This window comes from Ambystoma mexicanum, chromosome 13 (assembly GCF_040938575.1).
Source record: "Ambystoma mexicanum isolate Mex_15411 chromosome 13, UKY_AmexF1_1, whole genome shotgun sequence".
Taxonomy (NCBI): Eukaryota; Metazoa; Chordata; class Amphibia; order Caudata; family Ambystomatidae; genus Ambystoma; species Ambystoma mexicanum.
In genome coordinates, this window is record NC_090938.1 from 256,735,994 (window position 1) to 256,752,795 (window position 16,802).

The 16,802-nt window shown below is 54.6% G+C and overlaps 1 protein-coding gene across 1 annotated transcript in view; it reads right to left on the reverse strand.

Moving 5' to 3' along the window:
• Positions 1-711: 711 nt before the first annotated feature.
• Positions 712-16,802, reverse strand: part of LOC138521159 (uncharacterized) — a 133,996-nt gene continuing 117,905 nt past the window's right edge. The window contains exon 3 of the mRNA XM_069633744.1: positions 712-3,086. Within this exon, the coding sequence (XP_069489845.1) occupies positions 2,503-3,086 (584 nt within the window). The 3' untranslated portion in view covers positions 712-2,502. The remainder of the gene's footprint in view (positions 3,087-16,802) is intronic.

Sequence of the window (16,802 nt, forward strand, 5' to 3'; positions counted from 1 at the left end):
ACACATTGTCGGTACTGTAAAAAATGTAAACGTTGTGGGCAAAACCATTGTGCAACAATTATCGTGCACAAAATCTACAGAACGCTGTGTTTACATTGTTTTTGGTTATGTAAAATTGTGCCATGGGAACACTGGTTTGCGATTTACTTTTCAGTCAAAGCTTTGCTACTTTGTTCTTTAAGATTCCCAAAATATAAGAAAATGTACAGTAAAAATGTATTCTAGGAGTCTACTTCATATTACAAACAGCTAAACACAGCCTGATGGCACAATCCACCCCAATCTTTCTGTTTTACCTAGGCACTTTGTAAAAAGCACTGGGCACTCTAAATGAGAATGATATTTGCATACTAGAATACCTTTAAATATATAAATGAAGACCTATATCTCTGTCGCTCATTTGCTTCTTTCATTATAGTATCCAACACTTGGGCTCACTTTGACAATATCACTTTCTGCAAAAGTGTATAAACACACATTATGAAAATCAATTGGCATTTCACAAATCGATGACTAGGAGGTTGAGTATTTAATTCAAATGTTTTGGAAAATTGAAGACTATCCTTCATCTACAATTTTTAACATTTTTGAAAAATCACAGAGGGTAAGCCAATCTCCGTTCTGATATAGCTCCAATCTTTTTTTTTTATCTAAAAAGAAATTACTTAAATGGCAGAATATTTTCTCAAATAATAGAATCAGCACATGGTTCAATATAGAAAGTGTACACTTTACTTCACATGCAGTAATATACATTGATCATCATGTGAGTTGTCAATTCACATACCCACAGTTACTAGGGATCAGTTATTTGACAAGAGTATCCTTTAATTTAGCAGAAACCAATCTTCACTTCCATTCATTGGAGTACAACTATTTTGACAGACATATGAGGATGCAGCGTTGCATCGTTTCCACTCATCTGATGAAGATACCTTGAAGGATACAATTAAGCACAATACACAAGAGTGCTATTGTTTAATGTGGTAGAACAGTGGTACATCTATAGTGCTACTTGTAGGTAAACACCTCAAAGCAAAACTCCCAATTCAAAGTCAACCAACACAATGTACATTACTGCTTAAGTCATCACATTTTGAGCCATGTTGTATCCGTACTGTATCATAACCGGGTAGTAACTCAAATTGGTGGTGGTACTGTTACCAATCTTTAAATTGGAGCACTTGCAAAAATAAATATATGAAGCCCTTCTGTTTTCTCCCTCAATTACAACACTTTCATATTTTATCAGATTCTGAAGTTAGTATTGGACTTACCTTATCAGGCATTCTGTGCATTTGAAATCAATTTCCAGAGTGGATACCAAAACCTCTTCTATCAGTTAAAATGTAGAGCCGAACGAGAGGCTGCCCAATACCCAGACACTCTCCACAACTGCGTCAAGCAATACTGCCATATATCAGAACATGCATGGCTCGCCCCCACCATAGGTTCACGCTACTTGTATGATGTGAATCTCCAGACAGGACTATTTGATTACTGGCAAATAGCATACTTTTTCTGTGGGAGGTCAATATTCTTCCAACAACAATATAGCTGCCTGCCTGTGGCTTCGAGCTATATATGTGTTATGATTATAGTCTCCTCCCCTTTGAGACAATGATATCCTATATGTAGTGTAAGTACAGTCCATATTTCATACCCTTGTAAACCCTTCAAGCTTTCCTCAGTCCCCCATTGAACAACATGCCATGGAAAATATTTATGCAATTTGCCCTTGGATATATATACACATAAAAACAAATGAAATATTGTTTGCACGTTTCCAATGACGTGTACTATGCAGCTTAAGTGAAGTCAATGTTTACCATTTAAGTAAAATAAGAAACTCATGTCCCATAAAGAAAACATCAGCCTACTCTACTTAGGAGGATGACTTCTATCTCCTATCGTCTCAGTGAATCTTACACTCGAGGAATCTCAAACTAAACTCTGATTCCAAAGTTCTGGAAAATTACAAACCTGAAACTGACCCACCACTACAGACAAGAATGTGTTTAGTAATCTGTTCTTTTGCTAGGACCGCAGTCGTCACTCAGTGAGGAAGGACAACATGAAACAGACAATGCTGTGGAGGAAACTGGTGAAGTAAAAAAAATATAGGGTTCTGCTGTTTTTATTGCAATTATTTGTAGGTCTCAACTACATTGTTATACTAGATGTGGACAATGTCTGTATTCGATCATTTGTTTGGTATGGGAATGTTCTTAAATCTCTTGATTAGACATTTCTTCTAATTGAAGTAAAGTTGGCATAAGCACTTTCCATTCAAAGGTAAATGTCTCCAATTTGAGCTCAATACAGTACTAAACGTTGATCGTTAGCCAGGGAGTATTAGAATAATGTTTTCTATCATTATTCTTTCCCTCTGTGTAATATTTCTTCATATCATATAATATGTACATTATATGGTCTGTTTTTGGGATAGATTCCACAATCGGGATTCTTTGCAGAGATCGCCCCTTCATGCACAGTTGTTCACTATCTTGTCGCGTGAGTTTTCTGATGCCTATTGTAATTCTTTTTCCAGCTGAACGTTTTCTCGCATTTGGTACATTGATAGGGTCTTTCACCCGTATGTATTCTCATATGTTCAACGAGATGGTACTTCCGACTGAATCTCTTTTCACACTCCACACAGTGATAAGGTCTCTCTCCCGAATGTGTTCTATGATGCCTTGCGAGATGCTGGCTTGTTTTGTAAATATTCCCACATTCGGGACACTCATGCGATTTGACATTTGTAGTTGTATTTGGTGGGCAGGGGAGGTGTGCATTGGACACATGACTGTCAAAATCATTGTATGCATCCGATCTCTCCATGTTGGGCAATCCCAGGCAGAGTTTAAAAAGTTCTGGATCCATTAAAACACTTTCCCACTGGGGAGTGTTCTCTGCTCCCAGTTTCTGATTACTTTCAGGCCAAAGCTGAGCACCAGAGTTTGTTCCTTTCTCAGTGGCCTTGAAGCTATTCACTGGAGTCTTTTCATCCAAATCACGGAATGTTTGTGCACCACACGCTGAAGAGTAGCCAATGTTTCTCTCCTCACACCTGCTTACCTCACCTGTTGGATTAAAACGAAAGTAAAATTATTAAACATACACAATTGTCATTGCATATTGTTACGAAGCTTCCTCGGGCGAGTCGGACAGCTGTGCGACACTCCCAGGGAAACCGGTTTCTTTACTAGTCACAATGGAGTTAAGAGAAGGATACCAGGAAAGCTGTGAAAATAGTTTACACAAACAATTTCTAAAACAGCTTTCTGTGTTTGTGTATAGCAAGGTTGCTTAAAGCAGATAAACTCCAAATCATGAATGTGAATTAGTCTGAAAAGCAAAGTCTCAAAGGACATGTAGGGATAGTTGTCCTTGTGCAATAAAAAGAAGCAAACTAATTTAGTACCAATGTGTCTGCTTATTTAAAAAAGGCCCCAATCAGTAAAAATGTTTTCACAAGAGAAAAGTTGAAGCGGTCTGTTCTTTCACTAGGTTTGCTACGTAGAATTAAAATAAATGTAATAAAGCCCTCTATTTCACATTGCAAACATAACACAAACACTAGTCTGAATAATTTGATATTCATCGGTCTCCTGGTGTAATCCGTTTCCTCCATTCTGTATTACCAGTAGCAAACCTGGTGAAAAACGCATTTGCTCAATTTTTAGCACCGGTGCAAATGCTAAATAATCTGGCCACTCGCTGAACAGCATTTCCATAGCTACCTCCATTAATGTAAAAAAGAGATTAGACAGGTTTTGACGTAGATTGCAAATAAAAGGGTTCCTTACCAAGAATAGACATTAAACAAGCAGACGGAATGCAAAATAAAATAATGAAATAATTACATAACCGAAAGAAAGAACAGAAGAGCAAGTCATTGCACAAGATTATTAAATGCATGTATACCTTGGAAGGCATATGGCAGTTGTGACAGATTGCGGGAAGGGTGTTGATGTCCAGGCTTTTAAAAATGGTATTAATATAATTAAAAAAATGGAGGTAATGCCATTCCAGAAAGTCATATCTGCTAATTAAATTCCCCTTTTCATGAGCTCCACGCCAAAATTATAGTGTGTGGCTGTGCCCTGCAGCATTACTATCCTGTGGCACAGAGCAGGTCCAGAGGATACAGGTGCCCATTTGACAACTGCAGTGACCGTTAGATCAATGCAATACAGAGGCTGCATTTAACACATGCACCCCTGTACCAAAATCCCTAATTATGATTCTACTGTTCTGGTGGCAGACTAATCTCCAAATATAAGCCATATCTTAGTTATGGCATGATGAATAGTATTTCTCATAAATATTAAACCATGTTCAATTGGTATCACACATCTGTCAGCCCTTTGAGCGCAGATCCGTTGTGGTCGCATTATGTGCATTTCCCTCAGACAAGCTAATCCTGCTGAAGCCAAAAAGAGTGTAGCCTTGGGGGTTGCCTCGCTCTGTTGCTTTCTGGAGGGCACAAAACACCCTCCCCAGAGTGACAGCCATTCCACAGGAAGCTGTCCTGGCAAAAGGAATCAAATGGTACACCCATTCACAAAAGGCTTGGCCCCAAAACAGGGTGCTGCATTTCCAAAAGGCCTTTTATCCTATTGAAAATGGAAGGGGGTACGGGTAATGTAGACAGGAGGAGCTCTTTATAGTTGGAGGAAGGTTATACCATCTTGTTTCTCTCTACCTCTATCTTTCCAACCAGTGCCCTCCACTTCCTGTTGCACAAAGCACTTTGGGTGTTTTGTCAGAAGGCAAAGTCCACTTATTGTAAAAACAGGGATAGGACCCCTAAAGCAAGCTAGCTTTAGTCCAATCACGTATTTGCTTTGGTCTTAAAAAGAAGGGGTCTACCACCAAGTCTTTGATCTACAACTGAACATAAATCCGAGGAAGAATTCAATGGCCCGCCCGTTGATATTGATATTTTATTTGTATCGTGCCCATACACAAGTGTTTTAGAGGGCGACAAGGCAGGGGGGGGGGGGGGAGGACAAAACAACAATCTTACTAGGCCCAATGATATTGAGAACGTCCAAGTGCAGGGGAGAGGGGAGAGGGAAGGGGGAAAGTGCGAGAGGCAGGGGGGGAGTGAAAAGTGCTGAACACGTGATAGAACAACAGCAGGTAGTGCGGCTAAGGTGTAGATAACAGGTGTCTGATAAGTGCTGGAAGAAGTCTGTAGGGGTGCAGATACAGACACAAGTGCAGGGGTTGCCAGGAGGCAGTGTAGGTATGTGGCTGGGAGGGCAGGGATCTGGGCCCGAAATCAGAGGGTAACCAGGTGGCCGGTGCCAATGCAGACAGATTAGCAGGGGAGAGGAAGAGCAAAGGCAGAAGCAAAGAGGAAGGTCTTGAGGTGCTTCCGGAACCAAAGATGGGTCTCCTCAAGTTTGAGGGAGGCAGGGAGGCTTTTCAATAGGGAGGCCCCAGCCAAGGAAAGGGATCTACCCCCAACTCGTTGCTTGGAGAAACGACTGACCCTGAAGGAGTTGAAGGAGGAGGAGCGAAGAGCTTGAGTAGGAATGTATTTACGGAAATCGAGTTGAAGGTATTGTGGACCCAGGTCCCAGAAAGCCTTGTGGAAAATTCAAAAGGTCTTGAATTTAATCCTTGCAGCCACTGGGAGCCAATGAAGAGATTTCAGGGCTGGAGGGATACGATCCCAGGGCTTGAGGCCAAGGACAAGTCTCGCAGTACTGTTCTGGCTGAGCTGCATAGGGCGGAGAGTGGTTGAAGGCAGATTTAGAAAGACGCTGTTGCAACAGTCCAGCCCAGCGAGAATAAGAGCTCTGGAGACAGTAAGCTTCTGGGGGAAGGAGAGGAAAGGAAGAGTACCTCTGAGGAGGTGCAGTTGGTAGTTAGACTTGTTTGAGACGTCAGAGATGTAAGGAGAAAAGGAAAGCGTGGATTCAAAGATGACCCCAAAATTCTTAGCCTCGCAAGTGGGAGCAGGGAGAGGGCCAAGGGAAGCCAGCCAGAGAGGGAAAGGAAGGTGCAGGTGTGCCAATGAGGTGTGCCAATGAGGATCTCTGTCTTGCTAACATTAAGGCAGAGGTCATTGGCGACGCACCACTCCTGGATTGCAGACAGAAAGTCGGAGATCAGAGAGGGAGAAATGGTGGCAGAGTGGAGCCTGAAAATAAAGTTGGGCGTCTTCCGCATACATTGAAAGTCTGATCAGACAGCAGCAGTGCAATGGGCGAGAAGTGCCAGGCATTGATTGAAGAGCCAGGGAGTAAAGTTCGAACTCTGGGGGACACCACAGGTGGAAAGTGAGATAGACCCAAGTTGTACCTGGCAGGGTCGTTTGAGGAGGAAGGAGGTCAGCCAGGCCAGGGCCTGATCAGGGATACCCAGATTATCACAGAGGCGATTGAGCAGGATGACATGGTTGACAGTATCAAAGGCAGAAGAGAGATCAAGTAGTGTGTCTGTGTGTGAGTGCATGCATGAAAGGGCACATTCAGGTGAATGTGCCCTTTCATGCATGCACTCACACACAGATGCGCGCATGCAAACATGTGCAATATTTTAATACTATACCAAACATATCAACTAATTTAACATCAAAAGCCTTTCGTAGTGATAAATGCCAAACAGCTGCTTGCTCAGAAGCTCTCATAAAACAAAAAACGCATCGCAAACATCAAGCCATTAAATGCTGTTGATGTGCTTGTGAGATAAAGAGAAAACATAGTATGAAATGCCTATGCAAATCACTAGTAAACGTGAAAAAATTATACTTCAGCAGAGCGGCCTCTATCAAAACCAATGAAAACAGCGGCGGTAAACAAAAGAAAAATGCAGCCCTTGCTAGAACACACTTTTACATTGTACTACACAAAGCTTCAAAATCGGGCTCAATAAGAATGCCAATTCTAATGAAACTTCCTAAAGTGTCAAATCAATTTGCAATGCACAAAGCATTTGACCAAAGTGAAAAACGCACACACTAATTTATTTCCAAGTGTTACACTTCCCAGACTCTAAGGGGCCGATTCATGGAACAAACGTGCGCCGAAAATCTTTGCGCAAGCAGGCGCAAGCGGAAAAAAACAGGGGCACGCGTACGATTCATGGAAGTCCCTGTGCGTGTACACCTCGGGATGTGTGCCAAACCCGTGCATGGCACACAAGTCACTGCAACATCCCGAAAGGCGTGCGCGACGCGCACAGTGAAAGCGCACAACCTCGGCGCATACACCAGAAAGTGGGCGGGACACGGGGCGTAACGCGCGGAATGGGGAACAACGCGCGAAAATAAGGGCGTAACTGGGGATGTACTGCAGGGAAGCAGACGGAACGCCCACACGCACTCGAACCACACGTATTCATGGAATCGAATAGGGCAAAGCCACGCACAGCCAGAGACACGCACAAGCTGAAACACGTCCGCCACACGAAGGCAGGCGGTAGAGTCCCAGCGCATCACAAAAGTGGCAACATACAGCAATTGGGCCTGTGCGAGCGGGGTTCGTGTATTTCGGGGGCGCGCGGGAAGTTACACACGCGATTGAGCGGGGTACGTTTATTTCGGGGGCGCGCTGGAAGTTACACAAGCGATTGAACGGGGTACGTGTATTTCGGGGGCGCGCGGGAAGTTACACACCCGATTGAGCGGGGTACGTGTATTTCGGGGGCGCGCGGGAAGTTACACACGCGATTGAGCGGGGTACGTTTATTTCGGGGGCGCGCGGGAAGTTACACACCCGATTGAGCGGGGTACGTGTATTTCGGGGGCGCGCGGGAAGTTACACACGCGATTGAGCGGGGTACGTTTATTTAGGGGGCGCGCTGGAAGTTACACACGCGATTGAGCGTGGTACGTGTATTTCGGGGGCGCGCGGGAAGTTACACACGCGATTGAGCGTGGTATGTGTATTTTGGGGGCGCGCGGGAAGTCACACACGCGACTGAGCGGGGTCCGTGTATTTCGGGGGTGCGCGGGAAGTCACACACGCGATTGAGCGGGGTACGTGTATTTCGGGGGCGCGCGGGAAGTTCCACACGCGATTGAGCGGGGTACGTGTATTTCGGGGGCGCGCGGGAAGTTACACACGCGATTGAGCGGGGTACGTGTATTTCGGGGGTGCGCGGGAAGTCACACACGCGACTGAGCGGGGTACGTGTATTTCGGGGGCGCGCGGGAAGTTACACACGCGATTGAGCGGGGTACGTGTATTCCAGGGGTGCGCGGGAAGTTCCACACGCGATTGAGCGGGGTACGTGTATTACAGGGGTGCGCCGGGAGCAGCACACGTGAATTGCACGTGTGGGTCCTCCCAGGTGTTCCCTCTATACCCTCCACGGCCCCTGCAGGTGGCTCACACCACAGGGGCCTACCCAGCACATGTCCTGCAGGCACCCCATCCACCATGGCCATGCCCACCAGCCAACCCACATGTCAACTTGCACTACTGCCCACCAACGCATGTCCCCCTGCACCCCCAGGCACCAGGGGCACCCACCACCAGGCCCCCACCCATGTCTCCCAGCACCCCCACCCCCCAGCCACCAGGGGCAGCCTCCACCAGGCCCCCACCCATGTCTCCCATCACCCCCACCCCCCAGCAGTTCAAGGGCAGCCTCCACCATGCCCCCACCCATGTCTACCACCATCCCCACCCCCCAGCCACCAGGGGCAGCCTCCACCAGGCCCCCACCCATGTCCAACTCATGTTGCCCACCACCCCCACCCCCCAGCACTGTGGGGCACCTGCCAGCAGGCCCCCAACCATGTCCAACTCATGTCCCCCACCACCCCCACCCCCCAGCACTGTGGGGCACCTGCCAGCAGGCCCCCACCCATGTCCAACTCATGTTCCCTACCACCCCCACCCCCCAGCACTGTGGGGCACCTGCCAGCAGGCCCCCACCCATGTGCAACTCATGTTCCCCACCACCCCCACCCCCCAGCACTGTGGGGCACCTGCCAGCAGGCCCCCACCCATGTCTCCCAGCACCCCCACCCCACCCCCCCAGTCACCAGGGGCAGCCTCCACCAGGCCCCCACCCATGTCTCCCACCACCCCCACCCCCCAGCAGTGCAGGGGCACCCACCACCAGGCCCCCACACATGTCTCCCACCACCCCCACCCCCCAGCAGTGCAGGGGCAGCCTCCACCAGGCCCCCACCCATGTCTCCCACCACCCCCACCCCCCAGCACTGTGGGGCACCTACCAGCAGGCCCCCACCCATGTCCAACTCATGTTCCCCACCACCCCCACCCCCCAGCACTGTGGGGCACCTGCCAGCAGGCCCCCACCCATGTCCAACGCATGTTCCCCACCACCCCCACCCCCAAGCAGTGCAGGGGCAGCCACCACCAGGCCCCCACCCATGTCTCCCAGCACCCCCACCCCCCAGCCACCAGGGGCAGCCTCCACCAGGCCCCCACCCATGTCTCCCAGCACCCCCACCCCCCCAGTCACCAGGGGCAGCCTCCACCAGGCCCCCACCCATGTCTCCCACCACCCCCACCCCCACCCCCAAGCAGTGCAGGGGCACACACCACCAGGCCCCCACCCATGTCTCCCAGCACCCCCACCCCTCAGCCACCAGGGGCAGCCTCCACCAGGCCCCCACCCATGTCTCCCACCACCCCCACCCCACCCCCCCAGTCACCAGGGGCAGCCTCCACCAGGCCCCCACCCATGTCTCCCACCACCCCCACCCCCCAGCAGTGCAGGGGCACCCACCACCAGGCCCCCACACATGTCTCCCACCACCCCCACCCCCCAGCAGTGCAGGGGCAGCCTCCACCAGGCCCCCACCCATGTCTCCCACCACCCCCACCCCCCAGCACTGTGGGGCACCTACCAGCAGGCCCCCACCCATGTCCAACTCATGTTCCCCACCACCCCCACACCCCAGCACTGTGGGGCACCTGCCAGCAGGCCCCCACCCATGTCCAACGCATGTTCCCCACCACCCCCACCCCCCAGCAGTGCAGGGGCAGCCTCCACCAGGCCCCCACCCATGTCTCCCACCACCCCCACCCCCCAGCACTGTGGGGCACCTACCAGCAGGCCCCCACCCATGTGCAACTCATGTTCCCCACCACCCCCACCCCCCAGCACTGTGGGGCACCTGCCAGCAGGCCCCCACCCATGTCTCCCAGCACCCCCACCCCGCAGCCACCAGGGGCAGCCTCCACCAGGCCCCCACCCATGTCTCCCACCACCCCCACCCCACCCCCCCAGTCACCAGGGGCAGCCTCCACCAGGCCCCCACCAATGTCTCCCACCACCCCCACCCCCCAGCAGTGCAGGGGCACCCACCACCAGGCCCCCACACATGTCTCCCACCACCCCCACCCCCCAGCAGTGCAGGGGCAGCCTCCACCAGGCCCCCACCCATGTCTCCCACCACCCCCACCCCCCAGCACTGTGGGGCACCTACCGGCAGGCCCCCACCCATGTCCAACTCATGTTCCCCACCACCCCCACCCCCCAGCACTGTGGGGCACCTGCCAGCAGGCCCCCACCCATGTCCAACGCATGTTCCCCACCACCCCCACCCCCAAGCAGTGCAGGGGCAGCCACCACCAGGCCCCCACCCATGTCTCCCAGCACCCCCACCCCCCAGCGGCAGCCTCCACCAGGCCCCCACCCATGTCTCCCAGCACCCCCACCCCCCCAGTCACCAGGGGCAGCCTCCACCAGGCCCCCACCCATGTCTCCCACCACCCCCACCCCCACCCCCAAGCAGTGCAGGGGCACCCACCACCAGGCCCCCACCCATGTCTCCCAGCACCCCCACCCCTCAGCCACCAAGGGCAGCCTCCACCAGGCCCCCCACCCATGTCTCCCACCACCCCCACCCCCCCAGTTACCAGGGGCAGCCTCCACCAGGGCCCCACCCATGTCTCCCACCCCCCCCACCCCCCCAGTCACCAGGGGCAGCCTCCACCAGGCCCCCACCCATGTCTCACACCACCCCCACCCCCCGGCCACCAGGGGCACCCACCACCAGGCCCCCACCCATGTCTCCCAGCACCCCCACCCCCCAGCCACCAGGGGCAGCCTCCACAAGGCCCCCACCCATGTCTCCCACCACCCCCACCCCCCAGCAGTGCAGGGGCAGCCTCCACCAGGCCCCCACCCATGTCTCCCACCACCCCCACCACCCAGCACTGTGGGGCACCTGCCAGCAGGCCCCCACCCATGTCCAACTCATGTTCCCCACCACCCCCACCCCCCAGCACTGTGGGGCACCTGCCAGCAGGCCCCCACCCATGTCCAACGCATGTTCCCCACCACCCCCACCCCCCAGCAGTGCAGGGGCAGCCACCACCAGGCCCCCACCCAGGTCTCCCAGCACCCCCACTCCCCAGCCACCAGGGGCAGCCTCCACCAGGCCCCCACCCATACCCATGTCTCCCACCACCCCCACCCCCACCCCCCCAGTCACCAGGGGCAGCCTCCACCAGGCCCCCACCCATGTCTCCCACCACCCCCACCCCACCAGTCACCAGGGGCAGCCTCCACCAGGCCCCCACCCATGTCTCCCACCACCCCCACCCCACCAGTCACCAGGGGCAGCCTCCACCAGGCCCCCACCCATGTCTCCCACCACCCCCACCCCCCAGCAGTGCAGGGGCACCCACCACCAGGCCCCCACCCATGTCTCCCAGCACCCCACCCCCCAGCCACCAGGGGCAGCCTCCACCAGGCCCCCACCCATGTCTCCCACCACCCCCACCCCCCAGTCACCAGGGGCAGCCTCCACCAGGCCCCCACCCATGTCTCCCACCACCCCCACCCCCAGTCACCAGGGGCAGCCTCCACCAGGCCCCCACCCATGTCTCACACCACCCCGAACCCCCCAGCCACCAGGGGCACCCACCACCAGGCCCCCACCCATGTCTCCCAGCACCCCCACCCCCCAGCCACCAGGGGCAGCCTCCACCAGGCCCGCACCCATGTCTCCCACCACCCCCACCACCCCCACCCCCCAGCAGTGCAGGGGCACCCACCACCAAGCCCCCACCCATGTCTCCCACCACCCCCACCCCCCAGCAGTGCAGGGGCAGCCTCCACCAGGCTCCCACCCATGACTCCCACCACCCCCACCACCCAGCACTGTGGGGCACCTGCCAGCAGGCCCCCACCCATGTCTAACTCATGTTCCCCACCACCCCCACCCCCCAGCACTGTGGGGCACCTGCCAGCAGGCCCCCACCCATGTCCAACTCATGTTCCCCACCACCCCCACCCCCCAGCACTGTGGGGCACCTGCCAGCAGGCCCCCACCCATGCCTCCCAGCACCCCCACCGCCCAGCCACCAGGGGCAGCCTCCACCAGGCCCCCACCCATGTCTCCCACCACCCCCACCCCCCAGTCACCAGGGGCAGCCTCCACCAGGCCCCCACCCATGTCTCCCACCACCCCCACCCCCAGCACTCTGGGGCACCTGCCAGCAGGCCCCCACCCATGTCTCCCAGCACCCCCACCCCCCAGCCACCAGGGGCAGCCTCCACCAGGGCTCCACCCATGTCTCCAAGCACCCCCACCCCCCCAGTCACCAGGGGCAGCCTCCACCAGGCCCCCACCCATGTCTCCCACCACCCCCACCCCCCCGCAGTGCAGGGGCACCCACCACCAGGCCCCCACCCATGTCTCCCAGCACCCCCACCCCCCAGCCATCAGGGGCAGCCTCCACCAGGCCCCCACCCATGTCTCACACCACCCCCACCCCCCAGTCACCAGGGGCAGCCTCCAACAGGCCCCCACCCATGTCTCCCACCACCCCCCACCCCCCAGTCACCAGGGGCAGCCTCCACCAGGCCCCCACCCATGTCTCCCACCACCCCCACCCCCCAGCAGTGCAGGGGCACCCACCACCAGGCCCCCACCCATGTCTCCCACCACCCCCACCCCCCAGCAGTGCAGGGGCAGCCTCCACCAGGCCCCAACCCATGTCTCCCAGCACCCCCACCCCCCAGCACTGTGGGGCACCTGCCAGCAGGCCCCCACCCATGTCCAACTCATGTTCCCCACCACCCCCACCCCCCAGCACTGTGGGGCACCTGCCAGCAGGCCCCACCCATGTCCAACACATGTTCGCCACTACCCCCACCCCCCAGCACTGTGGGGCACCTGCCAGCAGGCCCCCACCCATGTGCAACTCATGTTCCCCAGCCAACATGTCATCACAATCTAGATCCCTGGTCCCTATGGTCAGCCTCCAAATGCAAAACACCCACCCGAGTATTGCATCCACCCACTCATAATTTGCAATTACATCACAGAACACCAATTGCAAGTTCCGAAACAAACACATTTCCCTCACATACACCCAATGGGTGTCAGTGAATCTCAAAACACATATCATGAAATGCATGAAACCAATGAGATACCACACATTGAAGTTCACCCAAAAAAATAGGTATTAAAGGAAACATAAATAGAATAAAAAATGAAGAAACAGAAACGTGAATGTACAAAAATGAAAAGAAGCATGTCCGTTAAAAAAAGCAAAACCAAAAATAAAATTCCAAAGTAATGTTGTCCAAAGTCAATGTCCACAAAACAAAATCCAATGGGAAATAAAAAAGAAAGCCATTGCTCCATGGTTAAAAAGTGAAAGAAAAATACAATCCAACTGTGAACTATGTATATGGGAACAAGCCAGGGTCCATTATCCCAATAAAATAAAGGAAACCTTTCTAACTACACTAACTAATAAAATAAACTATACACAAAAATGTGGCCAATGTCCGAAAGGTCCAAATAAAATAAAAACAAAAATGAAACCCAACACTACCTACATAACTATGTACAAGGGCAGCGGGCTAGTTTCACGGCTCACTTGTGGATGTCCCGGGCCAGGGCATCATCGAACTCCTCCTCAATGTCCCAGAGGCGGTCCTCCTCCATGGCCCCGAGGGTCCGCAGGGTCGTCGACGTCTCCACCTCCAAACCCCTGCGGATTGCCTCGAGGCACTCGGCCCGCCTCAGGGCCCTCCACATGGAGTTCTCCGCCCTGACCATTGTGAGCCGTGCCTCTTCCGCCCGCTACCGCTCCGCATCTATGGCGTGGCCCAACCGCTGCCACACGGAAGACACTCTCTGTCCTGGGTCCTCCTGCCCTCCGGCCGATGCCTGCCCCTCCGATGTTGAAGGCCCCGAGCCTTCATGGCTCCCACCACGTTGCTGCTGCTGCTGTGCCTCTGCCTGTGCACTGCCTCCTGCTGCCTGCACATCCTCCGCCGGCTGGGGTGCAGTCGTAGATGTGGCCACCCCTGCTGGATGTCCGACTCCCGACTGTGGCAGGGATGCCTCATCCACCAGCCTGGCCGCACCGTCAGAGGCAGCTCCACAGGGCACCCAGGTGACTGATGGGTGGGAAGATGGCACAGAGGACGACTGGCGCGTAGGGGGTCCAGTTGAGGAGGGGGTCGGAGCAAGCCCCATCAGACGGAGGAATCCGGCCTGGGTGACCTGTCCCAGCAGGCTGACGTGGTCAACAAGCCATTCAAGATGACGTGCAGTCTCTTCATGAAAAGACTGCAGGTCACCTCGCATGGCCCGTTGACGCAACGCCACACCAGCCAGGACAGGCTCAACCCGGACCTGGATAGCCACGTCCGCAGGCAGAGGAAGGCCAGTTGACGTGAGCTCATCCCCTGCCTGAAAACGGGTCTGGATGTAGGCATCCCTGCTGGTGCAAGATGATGCAGGGACAGGATCAGGGACAGGATTGCACACAGGCACCTCGGCGGCGGCCTGTGCTGCCTCCTGTCCCTGGTCCTGCACTGCACCACTAGCACCAGTGGGATCCCCACCTCCAGACCCCGTCTCTGGTGCTTGCACGGCCTCCTCCTCCACCAAACCCCCCACCAACCTGGATGACTCCGTGCCATCTTCCCCTGTTGGGCCCTGTGGGGTCCCAGCTGCCCCTTCTGCTGCCGAGGAGTCCAACTCCAACCTCCGCCTCTTGGACCTCCCCCCGGCAGCTGCCGCCTGGGACGCGGCACCGGACTCCTCACTCCCCGACGAGATCACAACATGGGAGGGGAGTAGGGCCTTGCGTCTCATGCTGGCGGTGGGATCCCCGCCGCTGTGCTCCACAGCACCTTCCCCGCCCTCTTCATCAGTTGACGCTGCAGACAGGGAGAAACAAAACACAGGCATCAGGGCGCTGTACAATGGACACATACACACATGACAGTTGTACATGAGTGGCATTGGCAAACCTCAGACATGTCATCACAATCCCCAACACACATGTCATTACAACTCGCACACATGAGCCATACCACAGCCATATCGCAACTGCCACCACCATCTATACACATACAACAGCATGAGCAGCCAAAGGTGAGCCAGACATCACATGCAACACAGGAAGTGCACCACACATGTACACACACCACCACACTTGCATGCATGTGTACACCTCTGCCAAGTGTCGCAGTGTTCAGACGGGCATCCATGTCACATCTGCCAATCAGGCTTCCACATACCGCTGTCACATGCATCCATGTTGCATCACTGTTGCTCCCTTGTCAAATACACACACATGCACATGTACACAGTGCTGATACATGCAGCCAAAAACAACATACATGCGTGACATCACGGACATGTCTACTTAAATACACATTCATCCAAACATGTGTGCCCACACAACTGCATTTGGCATGCAAGCCTACACACACAAGCACCATCCATGTCTCACACATTGCAGCCCTCGCATGTGTCAGCCCCACGGCCCTGTACACCCCCACCCATACTCGACCCCATACAAACAGATGTGCAACCTGCACACTACTGAATAATCACCACACGCACTGCTCACAATCAGGATGCATGTACACTCACCGCTCGACTCCAGGCGGGTCTGCTTCTCAAGGACCTGGACGTGGAGCGCTGGGGATATGCGTTCCAGGACCCTCATATGTTCTTCCGACAAGTGGCCCCGGCGCCCCTTGGCATCCGCTGCCTTCAAGAGGCGCCGGTCCTTGTTCAGGGTCCTGGACCTGAAGTCCTCTCAGCGCTTCTTGACATGTTGTAAGTCGCGGACTGCCACCCCCTCCGCGTTGATGGCAGTCACAATGTCAGTCCAGATCCGAGTCCGTCCTTCTTTGTCGGCGCGGGAACTTCCGAAGAGGGCATCATACTGCCCCAGGACTTGCTCCACCAGGACACCAACTTCGGTGGCACTGAAGCTGGTGCCCCTCTGCCTCTCTGGCCGGGGGTTGTCAGTGGTCCCAGATGGTGTTTGCCCCGACATGACAACCCCAGAGGCAGGAGTGGGTGGGCAACTGGGTCCTGGGGCTGGGCTGTGGAACGATGGAATCCCAGTCGGGAGTCTTCGGTTCCAGCAGGGGTGGTCACAGCAACAGCACCCCTGGCTGATGTGCAGGCAGCAAATGGCAGGGCAAGTGGGCAGCAGGCAATCAGGCAGCAGCAGATGGCAGGTGGGAGAGTGCTCGGGGCTCTGGGGGGCAGTAGTTCGGCCTTCTGGGCAGGAGCGTGGTCTTCCGTGTGCTTACGCGTGGCCAGCTTGATACGGAGTGATTTGGCACGTGAAAAATCTGCACGTCAGCGTGTAATTCGAGGAAAGGCCCTTAGCGCATAAGCGCGTCTGCACACATATGCATTTTCATTGGACAGAAGGCCCCTCAAGCGCAAGCGCCCCGTGACGTGACGCGTACAGACGTGCATGGGCATTACAGCGCGCGTGAAAAACTGCACGTCCGCGTGTAATACGAGGATAGGGCCCATGCGCGTAAGCGCGCGTGAAAAACTGCACGTCCGCGTGTAA